The following is a 21,478-nucleotide window of genomic DNA, read 5'->3' on the forward strand; positions in this document are numbered from 1 at the left end:
TGGTACATTTTTCTGTAGAGAAATATTTAATTTTTAAGTGGTCTTATCGATCAGTCTTTTCATTTATGAATTTTGAGTTCATATCGTCTTTACAAAGCTTTCTCCATGCCAAGATATTTTTTTTTTAGGATATTTTTTTCTTTTTTTTTTTTTTGAGACGGAGTCTTGCTCTGTCGCCCAGGCTGGAGTGCAGTGGCCGGATCTCAGCTCACTGCAAGCTCCGCCTCCCGGGTTCACGCCATTCTCCTGCCTCAGCCTCCCGAGTAGCTGGGACTATAGGCGCCTGCCACCTCGCCCAGCTAGTTTTTTGTATTTTTTGGTAGAGATGGGGTTTCACCGGATTAGCCAGGATGGTCTCGATCTCCCGACCTTGTGATCCGCCCGTCTCGGCCTCCCAAAGTGCTGGGATTACAGGCTTGAGCCACCGCGCCCGGCCTTTTTTCTTTTCATTTATTTTTTATTATTATACTTTAAGTTCTAGGATACATGCGCACAATGTGCAGGTTTGTTACATATGTATACTTGTGCCATGTTGGTGTGCATCCATGCCAAGATTTTAAAGATAATATGCTATATTTTCTTCTGAAACTTTCACGGTTTTATGGTATTTAATGGTATTTATACTTTGGAATAATATATAGCTCTGATTCCATCTCATTATATAAATTGCTAAGTTGATAGCTAAATATATTTGTTCTATTATTAAATACATTTTATGAGCTACAAATAAAATCTGACTTTACTCCATTACTTGTTTACCTGAGATGACCCCATTCAACCACTTCTTCATTTCTTCTACTGATCAATCCTCAAAAAATACTTAGTATAAAACCAGTACTTTTATATAATCTAATTTCAACTGTTAGTATTTTCATGTTTTATCTTGTTTGGTTAAGGAACAAACTCTATTTAAATCTATAAGTCCTTGCTTAAACATACAATCTGAAGGAAAAAAATGACAGTTCAGTGTTAAAGACCCACATTTGGATTATGGACACATACAGACACACACACATGCCTATAGATTAAAATGTACTTAGACTTCAAACTTACCTTCCAGACCAAGTCCAGTTGTCTAGGTTTAGATAGTGCAAATCATTCATCCTAGTTTGCTAAAAGAAAAGTGTGTTACACTGGTCAGTATTTCACATCTTTTATCAGCTAAAATTTTTCTTTTAAAGTAAGTTCAGATTAAAAATAGACTATTTCTATTTTACTTCACATGAGAAGTTTAAATATTGGAAAACAATAATTAATAAGACTGACACAGAGCTCCCAAATCAACGTGTCAAAGGGGACAGGAAGAAATAGGTTTAAATTCACAGGCTTTAGATGACAAGAAATTAATTTTTTCTGATACTGCACCGAAAGATTCTCATTAAAATATGATTTATAATCATCTATGATTGTTCATGTATTGTCTGTTTACGAATTAGAAGATAAATAAAAGTTAGTATTGAATGCCATTTTAATCTCTAGATTACATGAATGTTCAATTATTCCACGAAATCAGAGGATAAATTTTTATAAGGAGCACTGCACATTTCCATTAAAAACACTCACCAAAACACGTCCGCCAAAGATATAACCCTTATTTCCAAGAACTGCACACGTATGCGCGGCTCGTGGCTGTGGTGGAACTCCACCCTGCAAGTAGAAATCAGAACAGATTGCAAAGACTTGAAATATCTGTAATAAAGTTACATTCCTATGCTCAGTATGAGAAAGTCTTAATCACTAAGTTATCATTACCTATGTAATTCAATTAAAAATGCTAATGCAAAAGTTTATTCTAAATAGTACTAATTGCAGACAAATACTATTTGTCAGAATAAATTTTATTCTCCCTGATCTTTACTTTTGAAAATGTTTTTCTTGTATGTCTGACACTATTTAGCAAAATAAGGTTTCATGTAAATTTTTGTTTGAAATACTGTATAAAGATTTTTAAATCAAATTTTGAAATTTTCTCTCTCTCCCTCTCTCCTCTGTCTCCCTCTCACACACAGAGTTCCTATTAGAAGTGAGCGGTGCATATTGCGATTATCTCAGAAACTCTGTAAAATTAAAAATGGCTCCAAAACTCTTGATGCCTCAAATTTACAATAAGTTCACTCTTGGCTTAAGCCAGACAGTGCTCTCTCTCTTACTAAAACTCTTAACATTGGTAATACTTCTCTACACTTTATTTTGAATAAATATAGCAGATCTTTTCTTTAGAGAAGTTTTGTTTTTTGTTTTGAGGCAGTCTTGCTCTGTTACCAAGGCTTGAGTGCAACGGTGCGATCTTGGCTCACTGCCACCTCCCAGGTTTACGCAGTTCTCCTGCCTCAGCCTCCTGAGTAGCTGGGATTACAGGCGCGTAACACCAGGCCTAGCTAATTTTTGTATTTTTAGTAGAGATGGTGTTTTGCTTTGTTGTCCAGGCTGGTCTCAAACTCCCAGCCTCAAGTAATCTGCCTGCCTCGACCTCCCAAAGTGCTGGGATTACAGGTGTGAGCCACCGCGCCACCCTAGAGAGGTTTTTAATTGGTGGCAAAAGCAAGTATCATGGGTAGATGAATGAATAAGATTTAAGGGAAGAATCATCTGCATAATTTCCATGTTTTCATGGTGAGTGCCTTTATGTATGTATTTTAATTCCAAGTTCTGAAAGAACCTGACATTTTCAGCTCACTGGCTACTCAAAGTGGGTATAGGAAATTAAAGCCTGCATCCAATATCATAACTTCCTAAACTTTTCAGGCTTATTTGAATAACTGTGCTGAGGTCAACTTGGTAAGACATAATTCAGATACTAACTATATAACACTTAAATGAGAACCATTTAAGAATTTTGGTTCCCAGCCCTTCCAGCAGAACAAAATTTTTATTATTACCCCAGGCTTGATCTGAAATTTTGGAAGAATTCTTCTACTATATAGAAGAGAACAGAAGAGCACTGAAAATCTGAAATTTACTGCCTGGAAAAGAGGATCCAGAGAATGGTCAGACTCTAACACTTACTATTTTGCATAGACCTTCCCATCATTTCCATGAACAGAAGCTGGACTGTAAGGAATTCTGGTCATACATGTGTATTAGTAGACACATATGTAACTGCGCATATACGACCTGCTTAGCATTCCACTCTGTTCAATTCTGGTAAGCTTTTCAGTCACAATACCCTGCTGTCACTAGCAATGAACATGTGACTCAAGACTGGCCAGTCATCCCTTTGGCATCAGGAATTGCTGTAAAGAGTAGGAACATGCCGAAGTAGAGGCCAAGTCCTTTTCTTTCTTTCTTTCTTTTTTTTTTTTTTTTGTAGAGACGGAGTCTCATTCTGTTGCCCAGGCTGGAGTGCAGTGGCGCAATCTCGTCTCACTGCAACCTCGGCCACCCAGGTTCAAGCAATTCTCCTGCCGCAGCCTCCTGAGTAGCTGGGACTACAGGCGCATGCCGCCACGCCCAGCTAATTTATTTTGTATTTTTAGTAGAGACGGGGTTTCAAGGTGTTGCCCAGGATGGTCTCAAACTTCTGAACTCAGGCAATCCGCCCGCCTCTGGCTCCCAAAGTGCTAGGATTACAGGCATGAGCCACCAAGCCCGGCCCTTTTCTAAGACTAATATATAGACGTTGAGAGAGTACAATACAAATAACTGTGTGTGTAACCAGGACCATATTCCCTCCTAAATGAGCCAATGTGTCTGCCATAGACGGAATGAAACAAGCACACAAAGAGAAGCAGAGAAAAGCAGACAGAAAGACAGAATGTATTGTAAGGATGCTGAGTAACCTGCTCCGGTTCCTGAGGCTGTGGTCCCTGCGGCTCTTCCTTCTACTTTGTGAGCCATTCCAATATGCTTTCCAGCTATGTGAGAATTCATTATTGCTTAATCTAATTTGAATTTGTTTTTGGTCACTAACAAATGAAAGAATACTGATAACGTACTTTTTGTCATGCCATAATTGCATCTACCTCTGAATTCAAGGGTATAAAAAACATGGGCTTTGTTATAAAAGGATTTTTAAAAATAGGCCTTTATTAAATCAGGGCATGACACTTGTGGTAAAGAATGATGATGGCACCTCATTAAAAGATTTTTTTCTAGAAAACCTTAGCTGACATGGAGAAGAATATGCATTTTTTTTTGTTTTATTTATTTATTTTGAGCGATGGGGCTTCGCTATGTTGCCCAGGCTAGAATGCAGTGGAGTGCAGTGGCTATTCACAGGTGTGACTGTAGCACACTACAGCCTCAAACTCCTGGACTAAAGTGATCCTCCTGCCTCAGCCTCCTGAGTAGTTGGGACTACAGGTGCCATCTACGGCTCTGATATTTTTCTTAATGCTATTAATGAAAGTACTCTAGAGAACTACTTGGTATGTGATTACAAACCTAATTACAAAAATCCAAATAACAGGTTGGGTGTGGTGACCTATAATGCCTGTAATCTGAGCACTTTGCAAGGCTGAGGTGGGCAGATCGCTTGAGGTCAGGAGTTCGAGACCACTGTGGCCAACATGGTGAAACTCCGTGTCTACTAAAAATACAAAAATTAGCCAGGCATGGTGGCCCGCGCCTGTAGTCCCAGCGGAGGCTGAGGCAGGAGAACCACTTGAACCCGGGAGGCGGAGGTTGCAGTGAGCTGAGATTGTGCCACTGTACTCCAGCCTGGGCAACAAAGCAAGACCCTGTCTCAAAAACACAAAACAAACAAACAAACAAACAAAAAAACCCCAAAATCCACAGTAAAAAATTGAGTTTTAAATACAAATATATAAAGATAACTTTTTACAACACTTACTTTAATTTCTGGTTGAAACCAAGTCTGTGTCTTTGTGTCAAATATATGGACATCATTATGCCATCCCCAGAATATCTGCTCTTCCTAAAAGAGAAATTTTTTAAATATCTAAAAGCTTTAATAATTTTTACATTATTATTACAGTTTTATCACATATTTACTGGTAAAATAATAGACACCTTACAAAAATAGAGTTAAGTGTTACCATAGTCACAAAGCCAATGGATACATGGGTTCCTCCCAAAGCATGGTCCCCAGACCAGTAGCAGCACCACCTGGCAACTTTTCTTCTCACAGTAATGTTTGCAGTGAATCATAATTTTACTTGTTGACAATCTTCCAATTTTCTCAAAGGATGATCATTTTTAAAATTGCAGAGGGTAGAATAATGTTTACATTTTTAAATCTGTTTTCCTAAAGTACATGCTCAGAACTCATTTTTGCCATAATAAACTTTAGGGGGTGGACATGGTTCCTGTTTCCAAAAACTTCTAATCACTTCTACTTCACCAAGCAACTGGTTCTTATAGATTAAACTTATGACCACTCTCTTCTTTTTTTTTAAGATTTCTTTCTTTCTTTTTTTGAGACAGAGTCTCTCTCTGTTGCCCAGGCTGAAGTGCAGTGGCGCGATCTCGGCTCACTGCAACCTCCGTCTCCCAGTTCAAGCGATTCTCCTGCCTCAGCTTCCCGAGTAGCTGGGACTACAGGTGCCTGCCACCGCGCACGGCTAATTTTGTTTTTGTATTTTTAGTAGATACTGGGTTTCACCATGTTAGTCAGGATGGTCTTGATCTCCTGACCGCGTAATCTGCCCACCTCCACCTCCCAAAGTGTTAGGATTACAGGCGTGAGCCACCATGCCCAGCCAAACACTCTCTTCTTTATATCCTAAGATATAAAATTCTTTGTCAGCAAGGTAAAGACTTAGCAGCTATACTGTATTTAGCATCTCCCAGAGTGCTGAAATCCTCTATCACTACTCTAGATGATCTCTGTGCCAGTTATATATTGTGTGTCAGAAATACATCATTTATTTTTGTCAGGCCTTGTCAAGCAAGACAAATAAGCTAAACAATTTACTTAGTTTAGAATCTATTTTTAAATTTTATTTAAATTGAAACGGTCTCACCATGTTACCCAGGCTGGTCTCAAACTCCTTGGTACAAGTGATCCTTCTGCCTCAGCCTCCCTAGTAGGTGGGATTATAGAAATGTGCCACCACACCCAGCTCATTTAGAGTCTAAATGAAAAAAACCCATTTGTGTTCCAGAAACTTCAGGACATGATATTTAGCTTAGTAACTGTATTGTAGGAGAAAAAAATTGAGTTATTTCACTGATGAATAAAAATAACTAGATATAAATAGAAGTTATATTCCTGAAAATTCTCAGCAATACTTTAAGTAGCAAAGCTTTAATGATATATCATTTTTAAAACTCAAAAACGACATAGAAACATGGGGAATTTTCAAAAATACCCATATACAAAGCAATATACATGAAATGTGTGTGTGTATAAACATATATACACATACACATATATACATGTATATATTTATTTACATTAATAATATAGAATAATACATACTAGTAGAAGGTAAAACTAATAAGACTGCATCTTGGTGAGAGGATCAATGGTTTTTTAAATTATCTGTTTAAAAATTTCATTTTTGTAATTCATAACTTCTTTCATTAATAATGATTTACTGTCTAATCAGTAAGAATAGGTAGAAAAATTAATATCACTACCCATGGACTCTTACCTAGAGGCCAGTCTGACCTATGAATAATTCTAGTGGACATATCTAAAAAGAGATGTATGTCAACAAGAGCTATTTTTTTTTTTTTTTTTTTTTTGAGACGAAGTCTCGCTCTGCCGCCCGTTCTGGAGTGCAGTGGCCGGATCTCAGCTCACTGCAAGCTCCGCCTCCCGGGTTCCCGCCATTCTCCTGCCTCAGCCTCCCGAGTAGCTGGGACTACAGGCGCTGCCACCTCGCCCGGCTAGTTTTTTTTTTTGTATTTTTTAATAGAGACGGGGTTTCACCGTGTTAGCCAGGATGGTCTCGATCTCCTGACCTCGTGATCCGCCCGTCTCGGCCTCCCAAAGTGCTGGGATTACAGGCTTGAGCCACCGCGCCCGGCCAACAAGAGCTATTGTGGTTAAATATGAACATAATTTTTCTAAGTTGCACTAAAGTCGCTACCTAACAGAAGCAGGTATCTGTGATTAATGATATAAGAAAAGAAATTACTATGCCAATAGCCATGAAGGCTAATACCACTAGATGAGATACCTCTTGCCAAATGGATACAAATGTTAAAGAGAGAAAACACATTTTTTCATAGTGTCAATTATGACAAATTGGTAGCTCCAAAAATGAGAAAGACCAGGCTCATTATTTCTAAGATGTTGAGGCTACACACTTAATTGGAGGGAAATGTAAACAGTGATTACTATCTTACCCAAGATGCATCATGAACATCAAAACAGTCTTGGAGTTCACTGTGTCTCCTACACCCATAACCACCAAAATATATTAGTCTGAAAAACAAACACAAAAGGACACACTTTAGGAATTCTGTTTCCAGTTTGTTCATAGAAAGCTGAAAAAGATCCTCTCACCTTAACAACCCAAACACAAAATCACAGTTTAAAAAGAATAATTTCAGAGCTGAGGGAACAAAGAGACCTAAATAAACCAATTCCAGAAAGTGATGAGCTCTCAATGGGAAAGAAGAGACCCATAGCTGCTTTCATCCCTTGTGTAACAGCAAGAGGAAGAATCCAGCACACACAGGGTTTGTAAGAAGAAGCTACTCAAATTTTTAACAGCTACATTTATATTGGCATGGCAAATTAGACTTATTTATTTATTCTTTTTGAGACACAGTTTCCCTCTGTCACCCAGGCTTCAGTGCAGTAGCATGAACATGATCTCGGCTCACTGCAATCTCCACCTCCCGGGTTCAAGCAGTCCTCCTGCCTCAGACCCCTGAGTAGCTGTGACTACAGGTGTGTGCCACCATGCCTGGCTAATTTTTGTATTGTTGTAGAGATGGGGTTTCACCATATTGCCCAGGCTGGTCTTGAACTCTTGGGGTCAGGTAATCCTCCCACCCTGGCGTCTCAAAGTGCTGGGATTTACAGGCGTGATATGGTTTGGCTGTGTCCCTACCCAAATTTCATCTTGAATTCCCATGTGCTGTGGGAGGGACCCAATGGGAGGCAACTGAATCATGGGGACAGATCTTTCCCAGGCTGTTCTCGTGATAGTGAATAAGTGTCATGAGATCTGATGGTTTTTTGTTTGTTTGTTTTGTTTTTTTTTGTTTTTTGAGACAGAGTCTCACTCTTGTCTCCCAGGCTGGAGTGCAGTGGCGTGATCTCTGCTCATGGCAACCTCTGCCTCCCGGAGTGAATCTCCTTCCTCAGCCTCCCGAGTAGCTGGGATTACAGACGCCTGTCACCATGCCTGGCTCATTTTTGTATTCTTAGTAGAGATACGATTTCATCATGTTGGCCAGACTGGTCTCGAACTCCTGACCTCAAGTGATCTGCCCACCTCGGCCTCCCAAAGTGCTGGGATTACAGGCATGAGCCACTGCGCCCACTGATCTGATGGTTTTCAAAAGGGGAGTTTCCCTCCACAAGCTCTCTTCTCTTATCTGCCGCCATGTGAGACTTGCCTTTCACTTTGAGCCATAATTGTGAGGCCTCCCCAGCCACATGGAACTGTAAGTCCAATAAACCTCTTTCTCTTGTAAATTGCCCAGTCTTGGGTATGTCATCATCAGCAGTGTGAAAAACGCCTAATACAAGGCTTGAGCCATGGCGCCCGGCCCCAAATTAGCATCTGAAGAAACCCAGCCGCTCTCTTCCACAGGAGGCCTACAGGCTGCTGCTTGTGCTGCCGCCATGTCTCTAGTGATCCCTGAAAAGTTTCAGCATATTTTGCGAGTACTCAACACCAACATCGACAGGCGGTGGAAAATAGCCTTTGCCATTACTGCCATTAAGGGTGTGGGCCGAAGATATGCTCATGTGGTGTTGAGGAAAGCAGACACTGACCTCACCAAGAGGGCGGGAGAACTCACTGAGGACGAGGTGGAACGTGTGATCAACATTATGCAGAATCCACGCCAGTACAAGATCCCAGACAGGTTCTTGAATAGACAGAAGGATGTAAAGGATGGAAAATATAGCCAGGTCCTAGCCAATGGTCTGGACAACAACCTCCGTAAAGACCTGGAGCGACTGAAGAAGATTCAGGCCCATAGAGGGCTGCGCCACTTCTGGGGTCTTTGTGTCCAAGGCCAGCACACCAAGACCACTGGCCGCCGGGGCCGCACCATGGGTGTGTCCAAGAAGAAATAAGTCTGTAGGCCTTGTCTGTTAATAAATAGTTTATACATCTTAAAAAAAGAAAAGAAAAGAAAAGAAAAAGAAACCCAGCCATAGAGGGAATTTAACCTACTCCTTAACTCTTTCACATAATCTTCAGGGAGGGATGAGGGTCAGTCACCAACAGCTGGAGGCAGAGGAGAGCTGAGAAAATCCCCTTTAGGCAATCTAAGCTTTGGACTACTAAAGTTTGGGATGCAAACAGGAGATCTGAAAGAAACACCTCAGGGGCATGCCAAACATTTACACCCTATAGAGTACCTGGCCTCCAAAGGCCAGGGGAGGAAATGCAAGGCTGAAAGAGGTCTTCCAGGGTGCAGAAAGCATAAAGTGGGATCAGAGAGCAAAGAGAATTGCCTCGTGGCCCAATGACCTACCAACTGGACTATAAAACATGGAGAGATCTCCCACAGTTCTGAGAGGCAGGAATGCAGCTGTGAAGCACAGCAGAAAATCATAGTGCTCAAATAGGGATCCCTAGTATAGGAAAGTACTGTTCTAAAACATTTGAAGCCAGAGGTAAAACTCAGTCAAACTAAAGCTACAACAAAGCCCAAATACAAATTACCTACAAATTAGACTGACTCAGCTCTTACTCTAGCAACCTAAAAAAGAAGAAAGGGCATGTCCCTTTCTGAAGATAAATATAATTTATTCCAATCTTTACTGTTCTTTCAGACAGAAGATCTGGCATATAATTTAAAAACTACAGGGAGGTTGAGGCAGGCGGATTGCTTGAGGGCAGGAGTTTGAGATCAGCCTAGGCAACATAAGGAGACCTGTCTCCACAAGAAATTAAAAAAAAAAAAAAAGGAAAGAAAGGTGTGGCAGTGCATACCTGTAGTCTCAGCTACCCAGGTGGCTGAGGTGGGAAGACTGCTTGAACTCAGAGTTCAAGGTTGTACTGAGTTATGATCACACCACTGCACTCCAGCCTGAGTGAGATGAGACCTTGTCTCAGTTGTACCCAGTTATGATCACATCACTGCACTCCAGCCTGGGTAAGAGTGAGACCTTGTCTCAGTTGTACCGAGTCACCACTGCACTCCAGCCTGAGTGAGGTGAGACCTTGTCTCAGTTGTATCGAGTTACGATCACACCACTGCACTCCAGCCTGAGTGAGGTGAGACCTTGTCTCAGTTGTATCGAGTTACGATCACACCACTGCACTCCAGCCTGAGTGAGGTGAGACCTTGTCTCAGTTGTACCGAGCCACCACTGCACTACAGCCTGAGTGAGAGTGAGACCTTGTCTCAAAAAAATAAAAATTACAAAATACACAAAAAGGCACAAAAAAGCGGCCCATGATGATGAAAGAAAAGACTCAATATAAATAGACTCAGAAAGAGGTGGTCTAGATAATGGAATTATCAGAAAGGGCCTTTAAAAAAACTATGATGAGGATACTAATAGTGGAAAAATGTGGACAACATGCAGGAATAAATGGTTAATTTGAGCAAAGAGATAGAAACATAAAAAAGAACTAAATGGAAATGCTAAAAATAGAAAATAAGATGTCAGAACTAAAGAATTCATTATATAGGTTAAACAGCAAACTTTTAAAAAAAATTTCCTTTCTGGAACTTGATAATTAATAAACTTGGCACAGCAATGGAAAACATCAGTAAACTTGAAGACAAGTCAATAGATTCATAAAAAATATCCAAGTTAAAACACAAAGAAAAGGAAAGAATGGGAGGAAAAGAAACAGGTAGCCAAAGCTTTGTGGAACAGTATCAAAATGGTCTAACATACATGTAATGGGAGTCCCAGAAGGGGAGACAAAGAAATATGGCAAAGAAATATTTGATAATTTAATTACTAAGAAACTGATGGAAGCTATCAACCTCCAAACCCAAGAAGCTCAGCACACTCCAAGTAAGATAAATACAAAGGAACTACACCAAGGCATAATTAATCAAATTATTTAAGGGCAAAAATACAGAAAAGATAAAGACAAAAAAAAAGACATATACAGAGAAACAAAAACACAAATGAGGGTAAATTTGTCACAAAAAAGATGGAAGCCAGACTGGGCACAGTGGGTCACACCTGCAATACCAGCAATGTGGTGGGCTGAGGCAGGAGGACTGCTTGAACCCAGGAGTTTCAGGTCTGCCTGGGCAACATAGTGAGATCCCCATCTCTACAAAAAATAAAAAAAGGCTGAGTGCTGTGGCTTATGCCTGTAATCTCAGCACTTTGGGAGGCCAAGGCAGGCGGATCACCTGAGGTCAGGAGTTTGAGATGAGCCTGACCAACATGGAGAAACCCCATCGCTACTAAAAATACAAAATTAGCTGGGTTTGGTGGCGCATGCCTGTAATCCCAGCTACCCAGGAGGCTGAGACAGGAGAATTGCTTGAACCCGGGAGACAGAGGTTGCGGTAAGCCAAGATTGCGCCATTGCACTTCAGCCTGGGCAACAACGGCAAAGCTCCGTCTCAAAAAAAAAAAAAAAAATTAGCTGAGTGTGGTGGCATGCACTTGTAGTCCTAGCTACTTGAGAGGAGGAAGGAGGAATACTTGAGCCCAGGAGTCTGAGGCTGCAGTGAGCCATGATTACATCACTGCACTTCAGCCTGGGTGAGTGATGGAGTGAGACCAACCCTATAACACAAAAATAATAATAATAAATAAAGGAAATAAATAAAAGTAAGAAAGGAAGGGAAGAAAAAAGAGAAAGAAAAATGGGGGCCAAAAAGCAATGTAATAAAACCTGTAAAGTGCTGAGAGAAAAAAAATCCTGTTAACCCAAATGGTCAAAGAAGAAATCATAAGGGAAATTAGAAATTACCTTGAGATAAATGAAAACAAAAACAACAAAACTTATGAGATGCAGCGAAGGCAGGGCTCAGAGGGAAATGTATCACTATAAATGCCTACATTAAAAATAAAATCTCAAATCCATAACGTAACTGTACAAGTTAAGGAACTAGACAAGAACAAACTAAACTTACAGAGAGCAGAAGGAAGAAAATGATAAAGGTTGGAGGCGAGATAAAATAGTGAATAGAAAAACAATCAAGAAAAACAACAGACCAGACAGGGTGGCTCATGGCTGTAATCCCAGCACTTTTGAGAGGCCAAGGCAGGCTGATCACTTCAGGTCAGGAGTTCGAGACCAGCTTGGCCAACATGGTGAAACCCCGTCTCTACTAAAAATATAAAAAAATTAGGTGGGTGTGGTGGCAGGCGGCTGTAATCCCAGCTACTTGGGAGGCTGAGGCAGGAGAATCGCTTGAACCCAGGAGGTGGGGGTTGCAGTGAGCCACGATCATGTCACTGCACTCCAACCTGGGCAACAGAGTGAACAGAGTGAGACTACGACTCAAAAAAAAGAAAGAAAGAAAGGAAAAGAAAAGAAAAGAAAAGAAAAGAAAAGAAAAGAAAAGAAAAGAAAGAAAAGCAACAAAACAAAAGTTGATTCTTTGAAAAGATCAACAAAATTGACAAATGCTTAGACAGCTGTACTAAGAAAAAAGTGAGCAGATTCAAATTACTAAAATCAGAAGTGAAGATACTACAGAATAAAAAGGATGACAAAAGAATACTATGCTGGGCATGCTGGTTCACATCTTTAATCCCAGCACTTTGGGAGGCCGAGGTTGGCAGATTGCCTGAGTCCAGGAGTTCAAGACCAGCCTGGCCAACATGGTGAAACCTTGTCTCTAAAAGTACAAAAAACTCAGCTGTGCGTGATCGCGTGCAACTGTAGTCCTGCCTGTTTGGGAGGCTGAGGTGGGAGAATCACCTGAGCTTAGGAGGTAGAGGCTGCAGCAAACCAAGACAGTACCACTACACTCCTGCCTGGGCAACCAGAGTGAGACCCTGTTTCAAAAACAAACAAACAACAACAACAACAAAAAAAAACAGAATACCATGAAGAAGGGTATATCAACAAGTTGGATAACTTAGATGAAATGGAAAACTTCCCGGAAAAACGCAAACCCTCAATGCCGGGCACAGTGGTTCATGCCTGTAATCCTAGCAATTTGGGAGGCTGTGGTGAAAGGATCATTTGAAGCCAAGAGTCTGAGACCAGCCTGGCAACATAATGAGACCCTATCCCTACAAATAATAAAAATCTTAGTCAGGGATGGTGGCACGTGCCTGTAGTCCCAGCTATTCAGGAGGCTGAGGTGGAAGGACTGCTTGAGGGTTCAAGGAGTTCAAAGCTGCAGTAAGCCATGATAGCACCACTGCACTCCAGTCTGGGTAACAGAGAAAGACCCTGACTCTTATAAAAACAAAAACAAAATATATCTCAAGAAGAAATAGAAAATCTGAATAAACCTATAACAAGTAAGACGATTGAATCAGTAATCAAAACCCTCCCAAGAAAGAAAAGCCCAAGACCAAATGGCTTCACTGGCGAATTCTACCATATATTTTAAAAAGAATTAACACCAATCCCACTCAAACTCTTCCAAAAAAAAAAAAGAAAAAAAGTGAGGAGGGAATACTTCCTAACTTAGTTTGAGACTAGCATTACCATGATACCAAAGCAAGACAAATAAAATACAACTAAATATATCTGATAAGGGATCAACACCCAGAATACATAAAGTACTACTGTAACGTAACATCAAAAAGACAGACAACTCGTTTTTTAAAATGGGTAAACGATTTGAATAGACATTTCTCCAAAGAAGATGTACAAATGTCCAATAAGCTAACATCATTAGTCATTAGGAAAATACAAATCAAAATCACAATGAAATGCTATTTCACATCTGCTAGTATAGCTATTATTAAACACATACACACACACACACACACACACACACACCCAAAATAAGCATAGGTGAGGATGTGGGGAAACTGGAAACCTTGTTTCTTGCTGGTGGGAGTGTAAAATGGTATAATCACTAAGGAAGATAGTTGGTGGTTCCTCAAAAACTGAAACATAGATTCATCAAATGACCCAGCAGTTCTATTCTTAACATATATACTCAAAAGAATTGAAAATTGAATCAAACAAAGTTATATGCCAACACTGACAGCAGCATTATTCACAAATAGCCAAAAGGTAGAAACAACCCAAGCATCTATCAACATATAAATGGCTAAACAACATGCGGTATATATATACAGTGGAATATTACTCAGCAATAAAAAGGAATAATATATGCTACAACATAATGCACCTTGAAAACATCATGTTAAGTGAAATAAGGCAGACAAAAAGAACAAACATTTTATAATTCAATTTTTATGACATACCTATTATCTGCTTATTCGTAAATTATTATAGACGGAAAGATTAGAGGTCACCAGGGGTTGGAAAGAAGGGAGAATGGGGAGATATTGCTTAATGGGTACAGAGTTTCTGTTTGGAGTAATTAAAAAGTTTGGAAGTAGGTACTGGTGATGGTTGCACAACATTATGAAGGTAATTAATGCCACTGGATTGTATACTTAATATAGTTAAAATGAAAAATTTTATGTTTTATGTATTTACCACAACCTTTCAAAAAGGTGTAGCAAGCCAGGTGTGGTATCTCATGGCTGTAATCCCAGCACTTTGGGAGGCTGAGGTGGGCGGATCACCTGAGGTCTGGAGTTTGAGACCAGCCTGGCCAACATGGTGAAACCCTGTCTCAACCAAAAATACAAAAATTATCTGGGCATGGTGGCAGGCACCTGTAACCCCAGCTATTTGGGAGGCTGAAGCAGGAGAATCCCTTGAACCAGGAGGCAGAGGTTGCAGTGAGTAGAGATCACGTCACTGCACTCCAGCCTGGGTGACAAGAGCTAGACTGTCTCAAAAAAAAAAAAAAAAAAAAAAAAAAATGCATAGCATAAGGCAAGTCTCCCTCCTACTCTGTCACTTAATTCCCTTGCCTAGGGCAATCACTGTTACTGGTTTCTTTTACATATTAACAACAACAAAAAAACCTTTAAAGGTCCAAAAATATAGGGTAGATTAACCTGGAAAAACAAAGGCAGAAAACCATAGTGGCTTACAGAAACACACGTCATTGTCATAAGCATTCAAAGATATTCCCTTTATATAAGCCTATGTAAGGTTCAGTGATAGAGTTCAGTCCTATGTTTGCCTCTAGCCCTTAAAATGCTTTCTGCAAACGAAAATGACAAAAAGTTAAGCATAACCAGGAAGCAAATCAACAAAGCTATCAATTACTCCTCCTAAAAAATTATGTATATACCTGTGAATAAAATTCAACGATATGTTGAAATACTTGTTACAACCAAGTAAGATTTATATCAGAAACACGAGTATATCATAGTAGAAAATATTTAATGACATCAGTACTTAAATGAGAAAAAAACCTCAAACGACTTTAAAAGAAAAAGTATTTAATAAAAATCAATACTCATTGCTCATAAACATCTAGGTTTAAAAGGTAAGGTTATGTTTTATCTTTTATTTTTTATATACATATCTTTTTTTGTTTTGTTTTGTTTTGTTTTTTGAGACGGAGTCTCGCTCTGTCGCCCAGGCTGGAGTGCAGTGGCGCGATCTCGGCTCACTGCAAGCTCCGCCTCCTGGGTTTACGCCATTCTCCTGCCTCAGCCTCCTGAGTAGCTGGGACTACAGGCGCCCGCCACCGCGCCCGGCTAATTTTTTGTATTTTTAGTAGAGACGGGGTTTCACCGTGGTCTCGATCTCCTGACCTTGTGATCCGCCCGCCTCGGCCTCCCAAAGTGCTGGGATTACAGGCGTGAGCCACCGCGCCCGGCCTTTTTTTTTTTTTTTTAAAAGACAGAGTCTTGCTCTGTCGCCCAGGCTGGAGTGCAGTGGCGCAATCTCAGCTCACTGCAAGCTCCTGAGTAGCTGGGACTACAGGCGCCCGCCACCGCGCCCGGTTAAGTTTTTGTATTTTTAGTAGAGACGGGGTTTCACCATGGTCTCGATCTCCTGACCTCGTGTCACCCGCCTCGGCCTCCCAAAGTGCTGGGATTACAGGCGTGAGCCACCGCGCCTGGACTATTTTTTTTTTTTTTTTAGACAGAGTTTCACTCTTGTCACCCAGGCTGGAGTGTAATGGTACAAGGTACAACCTTAGGTCACTGAAACCTCCGCCTCCCAGGTTCAAGCAATTCTCTTGCCTCAGCCTCCTGAGTAGCTGGGACTACAAGTGACTGCCACCACGCAAAAAAATAATCTTTGTATTTTTAATAGAGATGGGGTTTCACCATGTTGGCCAGGCTGGTCTCGAACTCCTGACCTCAAGTGATCTGCCTGCCTCGGCCTCCTAAAGTGCTGGGCTTACAGGCGTGAGCCACTGCATCTGGTCTGTATTTTATATTTTATATATACTTTTATATATACTTAATATACTTAATATAATAAAGTAGGCTGGGCGTGGTGGCTCACGCCTGTAATCCCAGCACTTTGGGAGGCTGAGGCGGTCAGATCATGAGGTCAAGAGATCAAAACCATCCTTGCCAACATGGTGAAACCCCGTCTCTACTAAAAATACAAATATTAGCTGGGCGTGGTGGTGCATGCCTGTAATCCCAGCTACTTGGGAGGCTGAGGCAGGAGAATAGCTTGAACCAGGGAGTCGGAGGTTGCAGTGAGCCAAGATCATGCCACTGCACTTCAGCCTGGGTGACAGAATGAGACTCTGTCTCATAAAAAAAAAATAATAAAGTAAAAAATATATAAATACATATACACTTAATATAATAAATATACATAGTATAAAATATATAATATATATTAAGTATGCATTATATATAAAATATAAAATATATAAAAATGTCTCCATATATATGGAAATAAAGTATATATATATTTTCCATATATATGGAAATAAAGTGTACATGTAATTTCCATATATATGGAAATAAAGTATATACAAATATATATTAAGTATATATGTAAAAGTATATATAATATATAGACATATTTTATATTGTATATACTATGTGTTAAGTATATGTTAAAGTATATATTAAATAACATATACTATACATGCATAGTGTATGAGTCAGGGTATTTGAGTCAAATACTATACTATACATGAGTATATGAGTCAAATACTATACTATTCATATCCTCCTGCCTCAGCCTCCCAAGTAGCTGGGACCACAGGTGCATAGCATGCCACCATACCTGGCTATTTTTTTTCTAAATTTAGTAAAGATGGGGTTTTGCCATGTTGGCCAGGCTGGTCTCCAACTCCTGGCCCCAAGTGATCCTCCTACCGCAGCCCCCCAAAATGCTGGGATTATAGGCGAGAGCCACTAGGGAAGGTCGACATCAAATATTTCAAATCTCTGATTTTAAAATGGTAATTTAAAACCTTACTGACCACTTTGAAGGATACTAGAGAAATGACTCCTGAACACTGATCCAAAAGGGGAAAGAATCAAGCATTTATCCTGATTTTCCTATACAGTACCTTAGGGTTAATAAACAGTTAAAGAAAGCTTCTTTTTATAGAAGTATTCCACTAACAAATTAAGAACAAATAATAGAATTAGAATATCATCACTTTGCATATTCTTGTACAAAAATGGATCTAGGCAACAATCATCGGTGCTTGCTAACATACAGAGACAACCAAACATGTGCCTACTAATGTCTAAAAATAGTTAGCTATGGGCCGGGCGCGGTGGCTCACGCCTGTAATCCCAGCACTTTGGAAGGCCGAGGCGGGTGGATCACGAAGTCAGGATATCGAGACCATCCTGGCTAACATGGTAAAACCCCGTCTCTACTAAAAATACAAAAAAAAAAAAAAAAAAAAAAAAATTACCCGGGTGTGGTGGCGGGTGCCTGTAGTTTTAGCTACTCAGGAGGCTGAGACAGGAGAATGGCGTGAACCCAGGAGGCGGAGCTTGCAGTGAGCAGAGATCGCACCACTGCACTCCAGGCTGGGTGACAGAGCGAGACTCCATCTCAAAAAAAAAAAAAAAAAGCTATGGGCCAGGTGTCCTGGCTCACGCCTGTAATCCCAGCACTTTCGGAGGCCGAGGAGGGTGGATCACCTGAGGTCAGGAAGTCAGGAGTTCAAGACCAGCCTGGTTAACATGGTGAAACCCCGTCTCTACTAAAAAATACAAAAATTAAGCCGGGTGCGGTGATTCATGCCTGTAATCCCAGCACTTTGGGAGGCGGAGGCAGGAGGATCACGAGGTCAGAAGTTCGAGACCAGCCTGGCCAATATGGTGAAACCCCGTCTCTACTAAAAATACAAACAACAACAACAACAACAAAAAAACTAGCCAGGCGTGGCGGCACACGCCTGTAGTCCCAGCTTCGGGAGGCTGAGGCAGAAGAATCGCTTGAACCCAGGAGGCAGAGGTTGCAGTGAGCCAAGATTCCACCACTGCACTTCATCCTCGGCAATAGAGGGGGACTCTATCCGTCTCAAAAAAAAAAAAAAAAAAAATTAGCCAGGCATGGTGGTAGGTGCCTGTAATCCCAGCTACTTAGGAGGCTGAGCTCACAGGAGAATCACTTGAACCCAGGAGGCGGAGGTTGCAGTGAGCTGAGATCGCACCATTGCACTCCAGCCTAGGCAACAGAGGAAGACTCCATCTCAAAACAAACAAACAAACAAACATAGCTATGAAGTACTTTTTATTTGCTCCCAAACCAACAACCAACACAAGAACATTAATTTGCTTAAGTTTCTAGATCTAAGTACCAATTTACAGAAAATAGAAGGTGTAGATGAATACGTTAAATGATATCAGAGATACAACCAACACAGTGCAGACTATTGGGATTCTACAGCCAAATGACATGGTTTCTTTATCAAATAAATTTCAAGAACAAAACAACAAAAAAAGACCAAAAGGAAATATCTAGAATAAAAGCAACTTGAAAGGCATATTGGCCGGGTGCAGTGGCTCATGCCTGTAATCCCAGCACCTTGGGAGGCCAAGGCAGGTGGATCACAAGGTCAGATCGAGACCATCCTGGCTAACACGGTAAAACCTGGTCTCTACTAAAAATACAAAAAAATTAGCCAGGCATGGTGGTATATGCCTGTCGTCCCAGCTACTCAGGAGGGTGAGGCAGGAGAATTGCTTGAACTTGGGAGGCAGAGGTTACAGTGAGCCGAAATGGCACCACTGCATTCCAGCCTGGGCGACAGAGAGAGATTCTGCCTTAAAAAAAAAAAAAAAAAAAGAAAAAAAAGACATATAAATTGATTGCAATGTATAGACCTTATCTAGTCCTCTACTGAACAAATTGTTTAAAAACATTTAAGAGACAAACAAGCAAATCTGAAAACTGGAAATTGAATACCGAATGATATTTTAAAACACAAATAAAATTTAATAAAGTAATTAGCAATGAAGAAAACCCTTAAAACAAAAAATATAAGAACTCAAATAACAAAGTTGATGGCCATAAAATATGAGGAGCTGAAACAGAATTGTTAGAAATTAGGAAAGAAGGCCAGGCACAGTGGCTCACACCTGTAATCCCAGCACTTTGGGAGGCCAAGGCGGGTAAATCATGAGGTCAGGAGTTCGAGACTAGCCTGGCCAACATGGCGAAACCCCATCTCTACTAAAAATACAAAAATTAGGGCCAGGCGCGGTGGCTCATGCTTGTAATCCCAGCACTTTGGGAGGCCGAGGCTGGGGGACCACAAGCACAGGGGATTGAGATCATCCTGGCTAACACAGTGAAACACAGTCTCTACTAAAAATACAAAAAAAATTAGCCAGCGTGGTAGCACACCCCTATTGTCCCAGTTACTTGGGAGGCTGAGGCAAGAGAATTGCTTGAACCTGGGAGGTGGAGGTTGCAGTGAGCTAAGATCGCGCCACTGCATTCCAGCCTAGGTGATAGAGTGAGACTGTCTCAAAAATAAATAAATAAATAAAATAAAAACACAAAAATTAGCCGAGCATGGTGGCAGGCGCCTGTAATCCCAGCTACTCAGGAGGCTGAGGCCAGAGAATCGCTTGAACCTGGGAGGCAGAGGTTGCAGTGAGCAGAGATCATGCCATTGCACTCCAGCCTGAGTGACAGAGTGAGGCTCCATCTCCAAAAAACAAAAAACAAAAAATCAGGAAAGAAATAAAAGGGGAGAAAAACTCATTTCAGAAATGAAGACAGTGTTACAAATAGCAAAGAGACAATTATCACAGAAAATACAGTAAAGGACATAAAGAATAAAAATGTGAAAAACCACAAAGAATAGTTAAAAAGAATTAGCAAGAAATGATAAACAGGGAGTGGGGAGCTAAAATGTTCATCACTAAAGTTCCCCTTCTTCCCAAAAATGGAACAGAAGGATTACAAACGTAACTCGCAAAAACTGGTGTTGAAGGAATGGGAGGCAGAGAGGGATGAAGAGGCTACCATCTAGTTTTATTGATGCTCAGAGTAGGGAAATGATAGATGTTGTTCAGAGAAAAAGAATGAGTAATATGTGAAAGTATAAACATAAGCACTGGATTTACTCAAGGTCCTACCCAGTGCAATAAGGAAACAAAAAGTTTAAAGATTAGAAAGGAAGAAATACAACGGGCATTATCCACAGATATTCCGATTATTTAGAAAATCAATTGCTATCCTGAAAAAACTCATACCTTTAAGTGTTCTGTATTTTAGCCAAAAGTTATTATCTTTGCTTAGGTAGACATAATGCATTAAGTGCAACTGCTGCATTACCTGTCTTTATATACCCAGCAGGAAAGTTTATCACGTGGTGTGGGTGGTTGTCCTTCAAAGTTGGTGATTTTTTCCCAAATGTAGGTTCCATCTCGTGTTCGTAAATTAACAAAATAAAGCTTTAAAAGACGAGAACACTATTAGCAGACACGGCATTTAAAAATTAAATCTACATCAGAGGGAATGTGATCCAAGAATTAATACTATTTTTTTCTTTTTAATAGGTAAGCTTGTTACCTATTAAAAATTAAAAATTGTAGAATTAATAAAAACGAGACTGTTTTAGGAGTAAAAATGATATATAAAACATATTAAAATAGGTCTTTCCCATCCTGCTCTTATCCTATATCAATTAAATATGCAGTTAATTCCGAAGCAGAAAGACACAGAAGAAGAGAAGAGCAGAACTGCTGCATTTTCAATCTAGCTTTAAAATCTTTAATCATAAGTTTAAGGTTTTCTATATATATCTTCTTTTTAAAATATTTGTAACTTGTGAGATGAAATGATACATTAAATATTACATTTTGCTGCACTCTTGAATTAAAGAAATTATTACTCGATTGCTGTATCCTTTGTCATCATATCCTCCAAAAATGTACAGCTTTCCATTAATGCAAGCACCACAGCTTCCTGACATGGAGGCTGGGAGTTCTCCTTCCATG

General features: G+C 40.3%; 2 protein-coding genes across 3 annotated transcripts in view; one reads left to right on the forward strand and one right to left on the reverse strand.

Moving 5' to 3' along the window:
- Positions 1-21,478, reverse strand: part of LOC105481857 (kelch domain containing 1) — a 61,730-nt gene that overhangs the window by 23,640 nt on the left and 16,612 nt on the right. For both annotated transcript variants that reach the window (XM_011741655.3, XM_011741654.3), the window contains exons 3-8: positions 21,373-21,478; positions 20,814-20,932; positions 7,258-7,336; positions 4,793-4,876; positions 1,564-1,647; positions 1,054-1,112 (exon numbers count right to left, since the gene is read on the reverse strand). The exon at positions 21,373-21,478 is cut by the window's right edge and continues 12 nt beyond it. In XM_011741655.3, coding sequence (XP_011739957.1) covers positions 1,054-1,112; positions 1,564-1,647; positions 4,793-4,876; positions 7,258-7,336; positions 20,814-20,932; positions 21,373-21,478 — 531 coding nt within the window. The remainder of the gene's footprint in view (positions 1-1,053; positions 1,113-1,563; positions 1,648-4,792; positions 4,877-7,257; positions 7,337-20,813; positions 20,933-21,372) is intronic.
- Positions 8,711-9,190, forward strand: LOC105481856 (small ribosomal subunit protein uS13-like). Its single transcript, XM_071100220.1, has one exon. It carries the CDS (start codon positions 8,711-8,713, stop codon positions 9,167-9,169), a length of 459 nt encoding a protein of 152 aa, XP_070956321.1. The 3' UTR covers positions 9,170-9,190.

This window comes from Macaca nemestrina, chromosome 7 (assembly GCF_043159975.1).
Source record: "Macaca nemestrina isolate mMacNem1 chromosome 7, mMacNem.hap1, whole genome shotgun sequence".
NCBI lineage: Eukaryota > Metazoa > Chordata > Mammalia > Primates > Cercopithecidae > Macaca > Macaca nemestrina.